Below are 20,225 nucleotides of genomic sequence, written 5' to 3'. Positions count from 1 at the left end.
CCCTTGCTACTTCTCTTTACATAAACCCATCACCTTGCTATTCTTACAAAACATCCTGTCCAAGTTGTTGTTGGAAGTCTGCATTGCCTTGCCTCCTCCTGCAGTCTAATGGAAGATAGAGAGACTAGTGTGGTGAGGTTATCTGCATTTTTTTTGGTTGACTAAAAATACCCTGGAAACTTGTTTGTTTGTTTAGCTTAAGAAGGTGAGTTAGTAAAGGCTCTGCCCCTAAAATTTAATAGCTTACAGTGTTAGACAGTTCAGAAGTCTGCTTGATTAATAATGTAATTGTACTTAGTGCTCTGCTCCACCTGGGTCTTGGTCACTTTTAGTTCTGTTTCACTGAGTTGATGATGTTGAGATAAATAAGATTTTTATTCCACCACATGTAAGTTCACATAAATGTCAGACCAATAACAACTGTTTTATTGACTTTTTTTTTTTTAAGCTTCTTTTTCTTTCAGACAGGCTGTTAAATAGGAGATGCATGATGCTTCCAGTACTTCAGCAGCACCTTTTAGTTTGTCTTCAGAGAAGCAAGACCTTAAATTTGCTTTATAATTTGGGGATGAAATCAAAAAGCCTCTAATATTTTATTCCTAGCTAGAAAGAACACTTTAGGAACAGTGAGATTCTTAATCAAGATGCATTGTTTTATGTGTGACTATCAATGTAGGAGCATAATCAGCTTCTTAACACAGTATTATTTTATGCTCTAGTTCCTTTTAGTTCCTAGTTGAAAATTTTCTTAGGGCTTCTGTAAGCAAAGTTGTCCAGCTTGGATCACCTGTCAGTTTTCATGTCCTAAAGAAATATTCTCTATTCTCATACACTGAAAACGTGATAAGATGAAACCTCACTCTAAACTTGACTTCTCCTTTTCCTTTTCTCGCTTAGTATCAAAGCTTTTCTATTTAAATATTTCAGCTTGTACCATTTTATAGATGGGTGGAATTCTGCAAAGATTGATAAGGTTGCTGATTATACTGGGGGGGAAAGCAACATTACGAGGATATGATCCAACCTCTGCCCATATAGTAAATTAAACTCAATAACTTTTTAAAATTGACTTTAGGATTACTGTTATGATTTAATTTAAATCTACATAAATCAGTTTCAGCTAAACAAAAATGCATTATTCTAAGGAGGTTGTGTGCATTAGCATCTGTTTATATAATTGTTAACAACCCTGTTGGCAATACACCACCACATTTACTTGAGGCTGGTTCTAATCCCGCTTTACAGGTCACCAACTGGTGTGAGGGCTTGATTAAACTCTTGACTCTTCTGTTTCCATTTTCTTATCTGTAAAATGGGGACTGCAGCATTCTCCAAAGCCCTTGTAAATGGGAGTTGGCTACGTTAGTTACCGTGTATGTATTCAGATAGGCAGGAACTCTAATCTACTGTTAGTGCTATTCAGCTGATGCAATGTAAGAGTTTTAAATACCTTTTTTCTTTCTTTTTTTTTTTTCTTTTTTTTTTTTTTTTCCCAGACAAGGAATTGGTAGGAAAATCCTCCAAGTTAAGCTGCACTAATGTAAGCTAATAAATCCTCTGATATGTTTTAATTCTGAATGAGAATAATCTTCTGAAGCTGAGGAAAAGTTGTGGCACTCAGCATCTGCAGAACAGCTGCAGTTCTCATGCAGCAGTAACCTTTAGTTAATTTGTCTTCAATACGTGTCTGTGTAGAACTTGAAACAGCGAAGAGGAGACAGTTCTGTAATTGTAATAATTGCAAAATCAAGGGATTGCTGGTAAAGTATTGAATATGCTTTGCATCAAAATAGCTTATTAGTTAATTAAACTGGAATCTAATTCTGAATTTAATACTGTTGGAAAAATCCATATGAAATGTCAAACTTTGTAGTAGTGATCAGTCAAAGAAGCCAATTGCCTTTTCAGACTGTTGGTGTTTAAGTCCATTGCACATCAGTGAAAAGGGGAAGGAAAACAAGTTAAGCAGCCCTTAGTTAATACAAGTATGGGATCAGAAAGTATTACAAATAGGTAAGCTTCAGCATTCAGTTCTGTAGTCATTCCTTTTAACTTTGCTGAATTATGAGTTTCACTTATTATTTAACTCTGCAGAAAGCCATGAAAGGAAATAACCTTGTTGATCTCTTTCCATTAATATCCCTCACATTGTTTGTCCTATGAATTATGACTTATAGGAAAATTAACTGTCCATGCTGTACATCATACACAAGCAGGTCTTAGACAGTGTGTGCTGTAAAAATATTGACATGCCTCCAAGAGGTTAATATCCCTACAAATTAGAACTTTTTTTCCAGAGGAAACAGTAACACCTATTAGTACTGTGGAATGGAAGTACAGCTCCATTTGTTCGTTTATTATATATATATATATATATATATATATATAATTTTTTTTTTTTTTTTTTAACAGGCTAAGTGTTCGTGTATCAATAGGACTTAGCTTTATATTTTATCCTAAAATAGAAAATGCTATCAAAATGAGGTGTTTACTGCAGGAGAATTATCTCCCTCATTACAGTACTTTGCCCAAAGTTGCCATCTTCTCACATCTGTGCAGGGAGGTAATTAATCAAGAGTACTGCTGCCCAGTTGTTATGGCAAAAGGAAGGGTAACAGCAGGACAGCTACATCAGAGCAGAAAGACCTGCATATGACTTCTGCATGTGAAAGGTGTCTATTCTACCAGTTTACTGGACTGGCAAATGAAGTCATTTGAACTACTTAAAAGTTATGAGAATCTGAGTTCTTACAGTGCAGTGATTGAGAGTGTTTGGTTGTGAGGGAAAACTTGCATTGTTCAACTGTAACTTCAATATCTCCCTGCTCCAAAATAAATAAATAAAAATAAAAAACCACCCTGTTGCAGCTTACAACTACCTGGTTTCTAACCAAACAGTGGCTTTAAGTTCTTCTGTGCTTTCTTAGAGACTTGATCACATGATTTGATTTACAAATGAAAATTGCTAGCGTAGGTATGAGAGGCTATTACACACTTAAGGCACAGAAAGAACAACAAATAATTCTAAAGACCTGACTACTCACAGCTTTTCTGTAATGTCACATAAGCAGTGCTTGTTTGTCCTCACTCTCCTTGGTAGTGAAGAGGGGTTTGTTTTTCAGTCCAGCCTTGTTTGGGCTGAACTTCCTTTTGTGGCCCCGTTATGAGTTTACTGGGTGAAAACTAAAGCCTCAGACTTGGCGTTCCTTTCAATAGACAGTTTGGTAGTATAGTTGCTGTTTCCATGAGCATAGAGAAAAAGACAGAATGCAGACGTTGTTGCAAATCAATGGTAGGCCAAGTATGACAGGTTACCGCAAACACGTGTTCACAAAATGAAGATTTCTTAAAAACTGCTTATGTCTTTTGACTGAACATTTCTCAAGGCGTCTATTTTTATTTATTTTTTTAATAATATGTTGTAAAGAAGTGACTTAGGGATGAAAGCTGCAATGGTAAATGAAACTGTTGCTTTGCTTTTTACAAAACAAAAGGATTCTTCCCCCTTCTTTTTCCCCTCTGAGTTGTGTGGTATTTTCACTGCAGCTTTTGATTAGGGTTCTGTTTCCTTTATCAGCTGCAGTATTTTCATGCAAAATGTGCTTAATCTGGAGAGAACAGCTCTTGTGTTATGTCTGATAGCAGTAGACCAAACAGCCAACTGTAAACCTTCAGCAAAGCAGCACTTTGTACAAGTAATGAGTGGAAATTATAACTACAAAATCAGTACATTTAGCACGTACATTTAAAATGTAGTCTTAAGATCAGGCTTTGCAAAAGCAGGAGGGTGCTGTTTCCATCCTGTAGAACCACTAGCATATCCACTACAGGAAATGACATCTGCTTGATGATGTTAGGACCATATTTTAAGAACTTTTTTTATTTAGCTCATTAGAAGTCTTATACAAAAAATATAAATCATGCTAGTGCTGCTAGTTTTGTTATTCTGTTTATCACTGTGGTTGTTTCTTTCCAAGTATCTTGTTTTAGTCTGCTGCTTTTATTTTTGCCTGTTTTGCCCTGTGCCAATGAACAGCACTACAGAATTGTGACATGCTACAGAAAGCACTGAAATTGTTTACTCTTTTCCATAACCTCTGTCTGAAGTATTCTTGGCCTTTCTTACTAAGAAGATACTGCTGTAGAACAATACCTAATGCATTAGAATTGTAATAAAGATTTCAGATCTGAAATCTTACCATAACACCACGTCATAGAAATATTTTCATTAAACTTAAGCAGTCACTATTAAGCTGGAGCTTGATGTAGATGGGGACATTTGTCTGTGTTGCCATGCTTAATGGGTTGAGGGAAAACTGTTGCCTAGGTTGAGAATTTGTTTTGATTTACAGTTAAATTCTGTTTGTGCTCAATTTTTGTTCTTGTACTGATGCTGTTTTTGTCATTTAAATGGCTTTTGCATTTGTTGTCTTGTATTCCTGTTTCTGATTTAGTACAAAATGCAGCATTGCTGTCCCTTCTCAGCCCTTATTTTTTAGCAGTCCAAATTGCTTTGGCTAGCCTATAAGACTTCCCTCATTCCTCTAGTCCCTGCACACTTCTGTTCCCATTTCTTGAAGGTGAATGTCTGGAAGACTCCTTATGATGCCAGTTGAGTTTCACCAGTGCTTTGTAGAATGGGAGCAATATATCAGTGAAAAGGATTTCAAACATCCAGTTCTTCCTTGTTTTTGTTGATGTACTTCTGTTATTGAGAAGTCTAAAATGTATGATTGGATGCCTGTGATATAATGAAAAGCATGTATTTCTTCTGCATTTGCTGCTCATGGTTTCAGTAGCACTGCGTATGTCAGGGAGTGAGAGTGGGAGAGAATAAATTGTGATGGCTGCCTAGAACATCTTAAATATAGCCTTAAAAATACCACATTTTTAAACTTTGCTCTTCATTAAGGTATTTTGTTCTTGAAACTAAAGCAATAGTACAATTTACAGTTGGTCAGAATTGTTTGCAGGCCTGTCAAATCGGCTATGCAAGAGATGTTTGAAAAAGATGTTGATGTATTGAAGGCATGACAAAGTCTATAAGCTCTCCTGATTTACAGTGTGTCTGTATCCATGGGTAATATGAATTGTCTTATGCCATCTTTACTAATGTCTGAAATGATGCCAGTAAACAACTCTAGAAGCTTCATCCAGTCGGACAGTTGACTGCTCTATCATTACTTCTGTCCTTAAAGCACTGTTGGGATTTATCATAGTCAATGTGCAATCTGTATGAGACCTTATCTTCAGTGAATAAAATTGATGACAAAACCTATATTGCTTTCAAGGTTAATAAAATACAACTTGCAGATACACAATTATTCAGACATTCCGTTTACTTTAGGTTAATTGAAGGAGTGACTGTCTATAGTGTAGACTGGAAAAGTAAGTTATGCCAACTAGACAGATGTTAAGCTGCATTTTGCTGGAATGCTGTCTTTTGTGGGATTCTGTAATTCAACTTAATCAAATGATTTTTTTCCAATGGTTCTTTACTAAAGGCAAGTTATTATACTGTATATGTTTTTGTTGTTAAATCAACACCCTTTCCTGGAACTACTACTTTTCTTTTGTAAGTATTGCAGAAGTTGGGAAGCCAGGAAGGTTAAGCAGTAAATTTGTTCCCCGCTCACTTGTTTGTCCCACAAGAGACAGTTATCTTGTCGTGGTAATGGAGATTATTTCCCAGGATGTTTTCCATTTACTCTTAACCCTTGTTCCCCATGCCAAGTGATAAACATTAAAACAAGAGTTCACTTGCATCTTGTGAAGCATCCTGTCCTCAGGCAAGCTCTCTGTTATGTTTAAGAGCTGTAACTTTCCATGTAAAGCTGAAAATATCAATATTCCATGAAGCTTGTGTTACCCTGGTGTGAATAATGAGGTGATGGTGCTACTTGCTGAAGTGGGAGTTGATGTTTGGCCAGCTACATAAGGCTGATTGAGCAGGTAATTTTGTAGTAAGTTACAGGAACACTTAAATTCTTTCTCTGCATGGAAGCAAACACAAAGACTGGCTGTAAGTAGGGTAGAATTCATTTCAGAGATCAGCATTTACATCTCTGTTAACTACTGAAATGGTCAGTGAGTGAGCATCTGGCTTTAATTTACAGGTGGGCAGGACAAGAGGAGGAAAGAGAAGTATTGAGTATATCTGATGCCAGCACTGTCAAAATGCCCAAGATTTCTCATGTTTGCTATGTTCTGTGAATTAAATCCGTGTCACACTTTGTCTGATTTTGATCATCTTTTCAAGTAGGGAGTTACTGGTGCAGTTGCCTACCTTCCTTACACCCAAGCTAAAATATGGAATTAATTTGACTGTAGACTCAAGTTGTTTCCAGTAGAGTGTATCCTGAGGCCTCTGGACTCATAAATATTAGCTACAATTGATTTTTATTATTTTTTGTAATGAGTCTTTCAGGTTCAAGCAAGTACAAAGGTAGTTCTTACGTCTCCTCTAAATTCCTTATTTATTGTGCAGCTTTCTGATAACAAGCTGACACATGAGTCTAAATCATATATTTTCTAATTTTGCACGTGAAAGCCTTTTCCCACCTTCTTGTGTTTGTCTGGATTAGACCTATTTTGGTTAATAAGTTCAGATAGTGCTTGAAGAGCATGATTTGTTCTGCACAGTATGAGTCAATCAACTCATTGCCTTTTTAAAGAATAACTTCATCTGGTTAAATTGCAAGCTAACAAGAAGAAAATAAACGAGTGCTTTGAAGAATGAAATAACAAGTGTTTCTATCTGTGACAAAGAAGCATTCTCTATCCTGGTTCTTTTTGCCAGTTAGGTAGGATGTGAAGTAAAATGCTTGCACCTGCAGTACTGTCTTCAGTAAGAAATGTCCTTTGCAGCCCAAGCACGTGATTTCCTCTGTTCTCCAACTTGTCAATGTTTTGTATTCAGAAATCTTGATGATTGGTCCCCATTACACATTTAAGGTTATTTATTTGATGATGTTCCCACACACTGTACTTGCAGAAAGGTAAAACAAAATCCAGTGCCCATATGTGTGTTTTGTTCCTTTTGTGACTCAATCTACCTTAGAACTTCCTTCATTGTTTAACATGCATAACTGCTGGTATATTTAAAATAGTGCTAGTAGGAGAGGAATAGCTTCCATCCATACTTAGTGAGGACAGCTTCTTTTTATTTAGCAGAACAATTGGAAAGAAGGTCCCTTCTGCAAGGGCAGAATGGCTATTTAGGATATTAGCCTAATAAAGGTAGGTACCTGTAACATTATTATCTCTTAAGTTTTATTTATGATTGCCTTGCATACAAGGACAGGCGCTTTTGGAAAAACTCCACAACCTATATTCTTGGAAAGTCCTAGAGTCTGTATGCAGTGGTGTTTTACCAGTATCAAGAATGTTCATTTAAAAATCCTTTCTATGCATACAGGTTATTCTGAAACTGGGTATTGTGAATTTTAAAAAGAACAGATAATCCATTATAATTTCAGATACAAATAGGAATGAATTAGCTTAACCCATGGACTGTCTTTCTCTCATAGTCATCTTAATGTGCTTTGTTCAGCAACCTTGATTTGCTTTGAGATATTTCTGTATTCTTCTTCAGCTCTGAACACCTAAATAAACCTCACGTTAAGCTTCCCAAGAATTATAATAGCAATATTTTCCAAGATAAAAAATATGTAAGGATTAGATGGGAGTGCTTTTTGGTCTTCAAGTCCAGTCATATCTTTGGAGGACATAAACAGGGTTTCCTTACAGCAATGCAGTCCCCTAGATGAGAGTATTTTCCCTCTTCTAAAGATCACTTCTGTTTTGTATTATCTTGTATTTTTAACTGTATTAAGCTCCCTAGTCTTCAGGTGCTCTCAGTGGACAGTCTGCTCTGCTTACTTGGCTAATCAGTAGATGTAAAGGAATAAATTGCTCTAATCTATGGCCAGTTTCATGACGTGAACTTAATTACTCTCATTGGAGTTTGTCTGATTTCAAAGTCCAGCTCATTACAATGTATCCCACTCTGTTATTTCTCCGTCTATTAAAGCCAGCAAGTCTGATGAAAAAAACAAAAACAATTACTCTTAGAAGCGTAAAGCTCTAGGAACAGGAGTTTCCCCAGTGTGTGTTTATTTCTTCAAAAAAAAATCAGTAAAGTGTTGCAACAAAACAAACTTGTAAGTAAATCAAGAGGGGCCCTCTGGGTGTGTTGTATTCTAAATGAGCAGATGCAAACACCGTTTGGTTTGCTGTTTTGTTATGTAACAAAACTATGCAAAATGAAGACCAGGCATGTATTTACATGCATTCTTTAAATATCAGGCTTAGATGTAGGGACAGCACTGTATGAAGTGGCATGTGCTGGAGGCTCTGTTAGGTAAGAAAAGGTATGCTTAGATGGAAGTCCAAGTTGCTGACAGACCAAAGTTAAGCATAATGAAGGGAAAGAGCTGTAGAGTGTCTAGGATCTGCAATTAATATGTACATTGGGAAGCACTGTTGCATAAATAGCGTGAAACACTGATAAGCTGCCTGTGTAAATGAAGAATCAACAGGATTATTTTTTTTCCAAAGAGCAAGTTCAATCTTGTTTTACAGTCTTTTTTGCTAAAATGTGGTATCTACAGTACATTTGACCTATATGTACCTTTCCATTTTCTATGCTAACATGTCAGTGGATCATTTAAATTCACCTTTAGTAAATTTAAATAACAAAGCAATCAGAAAAATAATAATTAAAAACAAAATCCACTAATACATTGAAATGGGTAAGAGGAAGAGCTAAGGAGAGCTTATAGTTTATGGAAAATTGAGAATATAACATTGCTGTGCTGTGTCAGAAGGAGTGTGAAAACCCTGTCTTGTTCAGAATTAAAGTTTGGCATTGCTGGAAAGAAAACCCTCCACAGAAGTATGTAAACTCATATTTTGCCAGGATCTTCTGTTTTTTTTTCCCAAGTTGTAACTTTGAAAAGTTTGCCCTTTGATGGGAACTGTATTATGAGATTAATGTTGATTTAAAAAATGAAGAAAAAAAAAAAAAGTTTTTACTTGCAGTAACACTTAATAAAGCATTTTTAAAGGCAGTATGTGGCAGCAAGGGGAAAAACTGTGTCTCATGCTATTTGTAGTTGTTCTACGTAGGAATGTAAACACTGGGACTAACACTTGCTTTCCAGAGTTTGATTTTGGCTAGAACAGAAACAAGAGGGCAGGAATCCTGTGCGTCAGTATTGATCTCTTCAGTTTTCAGGTAACATTAATATATGTGGTTGCTTAGGTTTGTTATTTACATCTGTCAACACCAAATATCAGAGTTGTGGTTTTCATTCTTCCAGAAGTAAGCTAGCATTATTCCCTCAATTACTACTTCTGATTTCTTGACTGAATTTCAATTTTTGTTTTGTGATAGATGACTGCTGTTGTTAAAACTTGCTGTTTGACTTTGAGTCTTATATTCATTAAAATAGACTACATAAATGCTAGGATTTGTGTGAGAGCAGGGAACCTGGCAGGAAGAAATGCCGTGCACAGCAGTTGAATTAGCTGAGGATTCGCATGCATATGCTCAGTTCATCCAGACTTGGGCTTGTGTAGTTATCTGATGTTCTCTTTAATAAACATGGAATTTTTCTTGTTTGATTCATTCTCACCATCCTTCTCCAGTGCAGGTGCTGCTGACTCATATCCTGCACCTTCTAACTCTACTCTCTGCATAGGTCAGTAAAGGACAGTAAAACTTTCACAGGTTAGCAAGACACAAGGGTGTTGCCTGTTAGATCGAGACAATGTGGTTCACTTGTCTTATTTTTCTTTCTACAAAAAAGGTCGCAAACCATTCCCCACAGAAGCGAAGTAGGAAATCCAGGACTCAGCTAAAAGTCTTCTTTTCACATCTGGCATGGTTCTTGTCCTGACAAACATAAAATTCATACTGCAGATGCAGATAATGCTGAGAAGGAAATGAAAGGTCAACCATCCCAAGCCCTACTGGTTAACATAGTCCTGCAGAGACTGTCAAGTGGCTAAGGCAGCCTGAAAAGCTTGTTCACTTGGACCTGTGTGTTGGCCCTGGTCATGTGCCAGCTTGTTTTGGTCTGCTGGGAACTAGGAGTTCAAGTGAGCTATTAAGATAAGCCTGTCATTACAGTATTGGTAAGGGTGGAATAAATGGATGGCAGAAGCCACAAGTCCTTGCTTTCCTGGTGACTTAAAGCTATTCTGTAGGGGGATACATTTACAACTAATTTGATGCATACACCTGATCTGAGTGGATTACATACAGAATGTGCCAAATGCTGAATAGCTGGCAGAAATATTCCCATCCAAACAGTGCTGCTGCTTTGTATTCTGGACTATGTACTTTGGTTACCTCAAAGGATTTCTTTTGTCTTCCAGAAGTGATGAGCTTTGATTTCACTGTACACAGCAGCCATCCTAAAGTTTAGAGTAGCTGCCGTTTGTGCTGCCTAGATCAGGTAGTTTAGCCTCATGTTTATTCTCTGATCTTTCTGCAGCTCTGCCATATTGTGTCTCTGACTACTTTCAGTAGTGCAGCTATTTTTAAGAGTGAAAGCTGGCATGAAATGTTTTCGCTTCAACAATACATAGGTTAATGTGAAGATTTTGGAGAACTTTAATCTAAAATTTTCATAAATCATTACTTGTATATATCCAGACAAAAAATTACTGAGGAAAAACACTGCTCTGACCTGTACACGTTGGTAAAACCATTAGTTGCATAGTTGGCTTCACTTTCCCTTTCTTTACCCAAACCCCTTGCTGCCAAGACACTTTACTAAGGAAAGTATTTTCTCTGATGTGCAGCATCCTCCATTCAATCAGGACACATCAGCCTGGGGAAGGAGGGAATCAGAGGTGGTTGTATTAAATCTATTTTCTCTTTTCTTCTTTATTCCCCCTCCCCCCCCATTAACTAAGGTAGCTTAAAATAATAAATCATGACATTTTTTGTTTCAAAACAATAATTTAAAAAATCTTTGCTTGTTGCATAAAAACTGGAGCCATGAACTAGAGCTATAGATAAGCAGCGATAGCTGCCAGTCAGGGCATATTCCTAGTTTGGCTGTGAACATACTAATTTTGATCTTAGCTGTAAAACACAAAGTCAGGCTGTGCTCTTGAAATTGCTTCTGCTGCCTTTAATATGCAAGCATGCGTCCAAGAGCAATATGCCAACAGAGCAGGACGTTTCTGGCCATGGTGACTGTATTGTCTATGCAGGGAGTCCAAGGAAGTTGTGTCAGTCTGGCTGTGGCCACACGCAAATGTTTCCTTTTTTCTTGAAAAGGAATGACAGAGCACTTCTTTTCTCTATTTACATGTAATCCTAAAACAATATTATCTACACCAGCCAGGTCTTGTAATATAGATCTGTCTTGACTCATTTTTTTATTATTGTTATTGCAGAGATAAGCATTAACAATTAAATATGTTTTGATTGCATAAAATCTGATTATTCTAAACACCTGACTGCTACTGTAACTTTATAGCTGTAGCTATATAACTGCAAAAACCACAAGGGACAAATAGAAAGGATATACATTTTGCTTGGCATGGATATATTTATTTATTTTTGAGAGATCCAGAGCCCTTTATTTTGCAAGCCATGAAAAATGTCCATACAACTTCTTGTACTACTTTACCTATTTGTTTTCAGATGCTAGATGTTATCACAACAAATTATTTTGCTTGTGCATGTACTGTGAATGTCACTTAAACTTCTAAGAATTCAAACCTTTCCATTGGTATTACCTGGCATTTAAATGGACTTCTTGGAGTTTGATGGATGATCAATCTCCTTATAAATTCTGGTTTGTTTATTGGAGTTGTCCTTTACACTTCATCGCACATTTCAGATCCTTCTTTGCGAAGGCTTTATTGGCACAGAAGTTTCCTGGTTTATTTTTTTGTTTGTTTTCTTCAAACAAAACCCACAAGCAGAGCTGTTGAGTATTCTGTTCTGGGAATCACATCATAGCTGTGGACTTCTCTAACCTTGTGGAAAAAATCCACCTATAAACAGATGTAGCTTTAACTTTGCATCCATATTTGACCAGCAGAAGAGAAAAGATTACACTTTTGCTGAAATGTCCTGTGTGAAATCAAAATCAGTACAGCAATGCTGTAGTAGCCAGGGCTCAAATCCTGCCATTTTGGTTTAAAAATAACAATATGGATTTTCATCTGACCATTGTAAATCCATCCCTTATGATTCTGGACAATTTTATTGTACTTGGCTGAGTTGTCAGTATTATATGTACCTATGATTTGATGACTGCCTTACTGCTTTTGATCCTCTACAAATTACATAAGAGAGATGGATGTCATTGCAAAAAAATAAGATTGCTGCTGAAGCTCCATGTTTTGTAGGAAGATCTGCATGGTAGATTAATAGTTCTCAATGTTTCTCTGTGTGTCAAGAGTTTACAACATAGATTAAAGAAATAAAATGATTTCACATTCCTTTGGAGGTGGAAGTGGGACAAAGCCTAAGAGACCTGAATAGACACAGCAGTTGTTGCTTTTATGGGGTCTGCTCTAGGATGTATCAGCCCTTTATGTAGGGAGGACACAATAATACTCTTGAGAGTAAAATGAACCATTTCAGGCTTAATGGTTTGATTACTTCTTGTTGCTTATGGTGAAACAGTTAGTGTGTGCAAAAGAAAATCATTCATACCACTGGGAGAACTTTTAAGTCACCAGTAAGCTTGTGTGCCATATCTCTAAGGAATGCTTTGAATAACACAGGAGGCTTTAGCTTCTTCAAAGGAGACTTGGCACTGAACCGTATCTGGCTATTCTTTTTGTACATAGTAAGGTGTCTATGGGGCAGGATCAATTGCTCAAGTTCTTATAGCCTTTTTATTTTCCTGTCCCTTTAATTCATCTGACCACAAGTACCTCAGTAGTCCTCTGTTTTCCTATTGCTTATCTTTTTGGATCCAGGCAACCTTTTATACAATGCCTTGAATTTCACTGCAGATATGAAGTGATGCCTACTTAAAGTGCAAAACCTTTAGGCTTTCTCTAGCAAGCTTTGACACAGGCCAGTAGGAAAAAAACTATTTGAAGAAGTATCTTAGTATGTGTCTTCCCAGTTTGGGAAGACCTTGCCATTGTTCTGGGCTTACCCCCAAGTAGCAAACAGAGAAGTACAGCTAGAGAGTTAGGAACGTATCCATATATTTAGGGTCAAGGCTTCTCTCTATTTTAAAGTTGTTTTTGAGAACTTTTCAGTCATATTGTTACTTGCATGGAGGGGATGCAAATGGCATGTTCCCAGAATCTCTCAGGTAAACTCCTTTGTTCAAGATATAGGAGATTTAACAAAGTAAATCTTGAGTCAACTTGATCGTTAAGAGTCTGTAAAAATGTCAAGTTTATACAGCTCAGGTAGCTGGCTGTTTCTGCCCCCAAATGCTTGCAGGCCTAATGTGAAGAGCAGCTAATAATTCCAGCAGCTTTCCTCCTTGAGCTGGCAGATCTTAAAGTAGCTGTACATGCGTAGTGGGAAACTGAGCTCATGATCTGAAGGTGGAGTAACGCAATGAGATAATGGCCCAGCGACAATGGAAACAGATACCTCAGTGTGTCTCTTATGAGATCAGTTGCTCTGTGAGAAAATAATAATAAAATCCAAGTGAGCTAATAGCATGGAAAATAACTGGAGAAACTGTGTTTGATTTAACATATTGTGGGGTTCTGCTGGACAGTGGAAAAAGTCAAGGCTTCTTTTAAGGGGTGAGAGGTCTATCAGGTCTTTTCAGTGTTTTTGTGAACTTTCAGGTAATTCGTTTGCAAACTACAGGAATTGATGAAGCTACTTTGGTCTCTCCTAGTTGAACTCTTGTGATCTCTAATAACTGACTCGTATATTTTTGTAAGAGCGTGGCTTGCTTTTTCTGCTCTCAGACAAGTCTGTTTTAGGGCTGTTTCTTCAGCACCTCTTTCTTATGACGAATGACTTAATTAGTGAGAGTTCTCTCTGCATCCTTTTCTGTCCAGAGCCTGCTGGCTATGAAAAGACTGTAGTCTTACATACACCTTCGATTTCCCAGCAGAAAGGCCTAATTCTGTACCTTCATTCACTTTCAGTGCTCATCCTTTTATCTTCTTTAATAGCTTGTATGCTGAAAGTGCATTTTTAATTAAATTGTTTGCATCTTGTATACGTACAGTATGTTCACTTTGAGAGCATTTTTATTACAGTGGAAGGGTGGTGAAATGTAATAAGTCTCAAGAATAATTAAAACCTGTGTTAACTTGTGTATGTTTCTAGTAGCAATTGAACTTTGTGTTGAGTCTCTTCTGGATCCAAGATTAGATCTTAATCAAGTAGGAAGGAAGTAAGGGGCAAATGAAGGGCTGTTTGTACATACCTGTATAAGTTCTTACCAGTCAAGGTAAATCTCGCCTGTTACATTAAAAGGAATTTAGCTTAAGAAAGTTTCTGTGTTCAATGCATATGAAGGAAGAGAGATGAGAAGTGGAATAATATTCTAAATCAGCTGTTTGAGCTCTTTTACCTCTCTGTATGTGGATGTAGCCTTAGAGTACTGGTTTGGCCACCTCAATTTACATGGAAGGGAAGAAAGCAGAACAACGTGGGAGGGGTTTAACAGCAGCACAAGATGGCAGAGGAAAGATAAATAACCTGGGATTTTTCAAGAGAGTGTGGTAAACTGATGTTCTCAGTTCAGGGAGCTAGAATGCCTAAATCAGAAAGATGTGAGATTTTGATTTAAGCTTTGACTTACTGTACTGAATCATCAGATCCTTGTATTAGAGCATTTTGTGTAGTCCAGTCCTAGAAAGCCAAGGGAGGCTACGTCTTCCAAGTCCCTTTTTACAAAGGGCCAAGACAGTTAATTTTTCAGCACCTGAATGCATGTCAGAAAACCACCCTTGCTAAATCTCTGAAAATGCCAATAACATCACTTTCTTCCCCAAAACATTGTGAACAAATGCTTTGCAAATACAAAGATGAGGTGAAAAAAGGGCTGAATTCAAAGAGTTCTCTTGCATGAAATATTTTGAAAAATTGTTAATTTGTCTTTCTTCACTGAAAAATGCAGTTTTACGTTGACTTATAGATGGTCTGACTTTGCCAAGGACAGCGGGTGTTCTTGTTACCCAAGTCTCATGGGACTTAGGTATCAGTTTTGAAAAGGATAGCAGTTCTGAAGATGTCTCAAATATTAAGCCAAATTCAAGGACTATGCTAAATGTTAAATGTTAGATCAGTCTGAAGGATTGTTGAGTTTTTGGAAGAGATCCTTTTGGGTCAAACTAGAGCTAGTCTCTAATTAAAGCTTCTATTTAAATGCCATAGTATTACAACTTGCTATCTGAAGTTAATTTTTAATATTCCCTAAAATTATAGTTAGTGAATATACTAGGCAGGCCTTCACAAAAAAACAACAAAAAACAAACTGATGTGATTGTTCTTCGAGTACAAATGAAGGGAAAATACCTCTGAGGGACAGATATATTTCTGTTTCGTGCTGCCAGGATTTCCCAAGAATGACTGTAAAGAGTTGCTTATTGTTTGTTTGTTTTTCAGGTTGTATCAAATGCTGCTGATCAGGGAGTTGCTATCACTGGGAACAACACTTTCAACAACTGGAACTGGCCTAATGCTGTGATCTTTGCTGCTACTGTAATCACTACAATCGGTAAGTATCAACTTTCCTAATTCTTTTCCTTATGATCCAGTGTGTTCATACTCTTCCATTTCTGTGTCAAGTTAGTCTCTGAATAAACTTGATATGGCTGGAGTTGCATAGAGTACATGTGTTTATAGGCAGGTTTGTAGAGGAAAAATGGTTTTTGGCACTTATGCTTTTACTGTACCCTTGAGTAGTCTCTCTAATAATCAAGATTCAAGAGCTGTTGACTTGACTAGTGTCATTCCAGTTTCATTCATTCGTATGCTTAAATTAACAAATCATAAAATCCCTTAACAAAATCATTATAAAACTTTCTGTTAATTTAAAGCACGTGCATCTGAGATTTTTTGCATAACTATCCTGTTGCTCACATGAGTCTTCAAATGCTACTGAATTAGCAGTATTCTTGGCTTTCAAAACAATCTAGTCTTGGTTTTAATCCACCTCTTAAAGGAAGGAAGGAACGAGGAGTGTGTCTTGTGCATATAAAATCCTTTGCATTTGACATACAGATTTTTAGAGCTGAAAATCATCTGCTTCTACAGATTTTATTTTTTTTTTTGCTAGAAGTTACTGCTACAGCCTGCCCACAATGCAGTGTTAAAATAAAAAATAAAAAAATAATTAAAAAAAAATCCAGGCATACAAATTAACCAAAGAGAGAAGTCAAGTTTCAACCAGAGAGAGAAGTCTGGAGGTTCATGTAAGTGGAAGTCTTACTGCTAGGTCATATATAGCACTGTTCTACTTGAAGCTCTCAATACCCAACTTATGACTTAATTTATAGCACAAAGCTGAAGTCAGGAGCTCACCTAAACAAGAAAACTGTGGCAGAAGTTCATAAACTAGGTTCCTGATTTTTAAAGCCTGAGATTGAACAAAATTCAACCGAACTACTTTGCAGCGTCACAACACACCTCTCACTTACTTCAGGCCCTTACCTTGGGAAGGCACCAGGCCACACTGTGAATGTGCAGAATGGATCTTTCACATGAAAGCTTACTTCAGAGTCAATTTTATTTCATAATGTTGATTCAAACTCAACCTTAAGTGCTGCTTAAGGTTGGGAAATCTTTTCAGAGGTTTTGGGATGAGTTTTTTCTCATGTTTATCTCATGTTGTCAAGAAGATGCATGTTATCCAGGGAGCACTTAAAGTGTAGTACTTCTCTCAGCCTGCTTTAATGGAATACATATTTTCTGGAGTAATGTTGGAAGGCATCCAAATTCAGAAAATCAGCAGCTGGAGTAGACTAATATTCTTAGAGATGATGAAGTAAGGAGCATCTGATACAGCAGAAGCCCACGCAGTGTTGTTTAATATATAGGTAGAATTGCCCTGAATTCTCTGCAACAAGAACAGACCATGCACATGCTTATCTCTTTCAGGTTACGGAAATGTTTCTCCAAAGACACCCTCTGGGCGTCTCTTTTGCATATTTTATGGGCTCTTTGGAGTTCCTCTGTGCTTGACGTGGATCAGTGCTCTGGGGAAGTTCTTTGGAGGACGTGCCAAGAGGCTAGGCCAGTTTCTGACAAAAAGGGGAGTAAGCCTGGTAAGATCCTTTGCTTGTTTATCTTCCTGCTGTTTATTTTTGATGCACAAATCAAGCTTACGCTTTTTAATTTACCTGTTCTTGTGGTAATAAACAGACACCGCTACAAATATGAATTGTCCAAAAATTTGTTGTGTAGAAATAATTGAGGAGGGCTAGATCCTATCTGTTAATTCTGCCAGAACTTTTAGCAAATGATATTTTGCAGAAACATTTAATACTAAATATAAATACCATAACTTCTATGAAGACATGCATCTCCCTACATGAGAAACCTATAGAATTGACGTAGACGAGGCTTTAGTTTCACAAGCATTCCTTGCAAGCTCCTGTAGCGTGGAAATAAGCTGTCCTGCTTTGCTTCTACCTTTAGTTTTTATGCTAGCACGAGCATTTTACTATTATGCAGTGAACCAACTGTAAAGCAATTTTTTTTCTCAATTACTGTCTTTTTGTTTATTTGTTTTTCCACGTTGGATGAGTTTTATCTCATTTCTAATAACAGCACAGAAATGGGAGAGAGTGCAAGGATTGAGCTTCTAGAAGAGGGTGGGATTGGTTTCAGAAACAGCTAGAATTTTCTAGGTTTAGCACTTGAGAAAGAACTGAGTATGGTGGTGAAATGAATGTGTGTACCCAGCTTTGTGAAGCAGGCTTTGTACAGAGGTTAAATGAGTGGCAAATGGTAGGAAGTGTAAATAGGAGACAAGCAGCACAAGGAGTTCTGATCTTCTGTATGCACTGTTGTAGGACATAGTTGTGTTCACAGCAGTAAGTGACCTTTAGTGATGACTTAGAAACTTTTGGCACCAAATCTGGAATGGCTGGTACTGTCATATGATGCTCAGTGCCATGAATGGAAAATTAGATTTGGTTCCATGACTTTTCCCTCTTTCTTTACAGAGGAAAGCACAAATTACATGCACAGCTATTTTCATCGTTTGGGGTGTCTTGGTCCATCTGGTTATTCCTCCTTTTGTCTTTATGGTGACTGAAGGATGGGATTACATTGAAGGTCTCTATTACTCATTTATTACTATTACCACCATAGGATTCGGAGATTTTGTTGCTGGTAAGTAACTATATTTCATGTATTGTTTCATTGTGTCAATTCTGCTTCTAAACTCTAATTCTAAAAGGCTTTTCAGAACACTTTCTTCTGAATAAAAGATTCAATAAAAATTAAGTAATGTTGCAATTGGCTCTTCCATCTTGGTTTAGATACGTAAGGCCTTTATTGGACTTTGTCTGGAGCCAGGCTCTGGAATTTGAAGTCCTTTCAGCTTCCCTAGATTCTTATTTCAGGCATGGAGCTTTCCTATCTACTGCAGCATTTAAGCGCCTTTAAAAGGGCACATCAGTGTTAAGTGATAATTTCTGGGCAGCTGTCTAAAGCTAGTTGAAGAGGAAACACTGAACATATTATGTCTACCTCTTAAAATCTGTCTGCTTCACTGTCTTGGGCTTTGGAAATGGTCCTTAGGAAGTGGAATTCTGGGACTAATCCTTTTCTCAAGCAAAGTGCCTATATCTGTATTTTAAAGTCTGGGAGAATGCTTAAAATTTTCCAAACGTATGAAGCATGTGCTGCCATTTGACATTGTATTCCAGTGGTCAGAATACATGCAGCTAAAAAGTGGAAGAACTAGAATCGACTTTGTCAGAGGGTTTCAGATCCCTGCTTACCACCTCTCAAAGCAGTGTTTTAAGAACTGGATTCTGCTAGGGTGGAATGGAGTATTTCTTGGGCTAATAACTCAGCTGCAAATCCGCTTCTGATGTTCTTGTTTTTCTTTGTAGGTGTAAATCCAGATGCAAACTATCATGCCCTTTACAGATACTTTGTGGAGTTATGGATCTATCTGGGACTAGCTTGGCTTTCGCTCTTTGTCAACTGGAAAGTCAGTATGTTTGTAGAAGTCCACAAAGCAATCAAGAAGCGGAGAAAGAAAAGAAAAGAGTCATTTGACAACCATCCTCGGTCTAAAAAACCTCTTCAAATGGGTACCTCAAAAGATGTGAACATTTTCAGCTTTCTTTCAAAAAAGGAAGAGACATACAATGATCTTATTAAGCAAATTGGAAAGAAGGCCCTGAAGACAAACAATGACAAGATGATTAAAGTAGAAAATACCAAACAAAATATGCAGAATGCCATTAAAGATGCTCAGGTGACTTACACAAAGTCAGAGTCATTTGAGTATGAGGAGTCTTCCCTGGACATTCAGAATGGTCATGTTTTGAGACATCTGCATGATAAACGTATTGGAGACAGTCCTATTGAAGGAAACATGTTTGTAAACCAACTAGACAGGATAAGTGAAGAAGAAGGTGAAGTATGGGATTCCAGAGACTATCGACCCTTAATATTTGAGAATGCCAATATAACATTTGTAAATGAGGATGATGATGAAGAGGAAGATATCTCAGATGATGAGGAAACTTCAAAGTCCTCTATGGATGATAATACTGTAGAGGAACCTGAAACTGCAAAAAACTTAGTAAAATTCCCATCATCTGATGAGTCTACCTTTACCAACAATGAGCTAGAACTTTCTGTGCCTTACGAACAACTGATGAATGAGTATAATACAGTAAGCAATGTGAAGGCTGCAACGTGAAGTGAGCTTGGTAGTGGTTTTCTGAAAAATGATCAATGCATATTGAAGAAATTAACAGAGCAAGGAGAAAAGCGTGTTTTTGCAGTTTCTCCTATCTCTTTGATAGCAAAAGCAAGTCCCAAACTAATAACCTCCAGTGTCCTTTTCCCTATCTTAAGTTGGTTTCTGAGCCCATCTGCTATGTTTATCTGAAAAGACTTGTAAAATACCAGTTGAGTTAGGAGTCCTACTCCTTCTTGGAATTTTATGGTTCTCAAACAAAGTAGACAAGAAAAGACTAGTTAATACACTGGACCTGCTCTGCATTTCTGCATTTCATTGAGGAATTAGTTTGGGAGTATAACTACACAGTTGCAAAGAGATTGTTTC

General features: G+C 37.2%; 1 protein-coding gene across 1 annotated transcript in view; it reads left to right on the top strand.

Moving 5' to 3' along the window:
- Positions 1–19,995, top strand: part of KCNK5 (potassium two pore domain channel subfamily K member 5) — a 30,544-nt gene extending 10,549 nt beyond the window's left edge. The window contains exons 2-5 of the mRNA XM_072333586.1: positions 15,575–15,686; positions 17,069–17,235; positions 18,139–18,307; positions 19,036–19,995. Coding sequence (XP_072189687.1) covers positions 15,575–15,686; positions 17,069–17,235; positions 18,139–18,307; positions 19,036–19,856 — 1,269 coding nt within the window. The 3' untranslated portion in view covers positions 19,857–19,995. The remainder of the gene's footprint in view (positions 1–15,574; positions 15,687–17,068; positions 17,236–18,138; positions 18,308–19,035) is intronic.
- The last annotated feature ends 230 nt before the right edge of the window (positions 19,996–20,225 follow it).

This window comes from Excalfactoria chinensis, chromosome 3 (genome assembly GCF_039878825.1).
Source record: "Excalfactoria chinensis isolate bCotChi1 chromosome 3, bCotChi1.hap2, whole genome shotgun sequence".
NCBI classification, from domain to species: domain Eukaryota; kingdom Metazoa; phylum Chordata; class Aves; order Galliformes; family Phasianidae; genus Excalfactoria; species Excalfactoria chinensis.
This window is presented reverse-complemented; position numbering and strand designations above follow the sequence as displayed.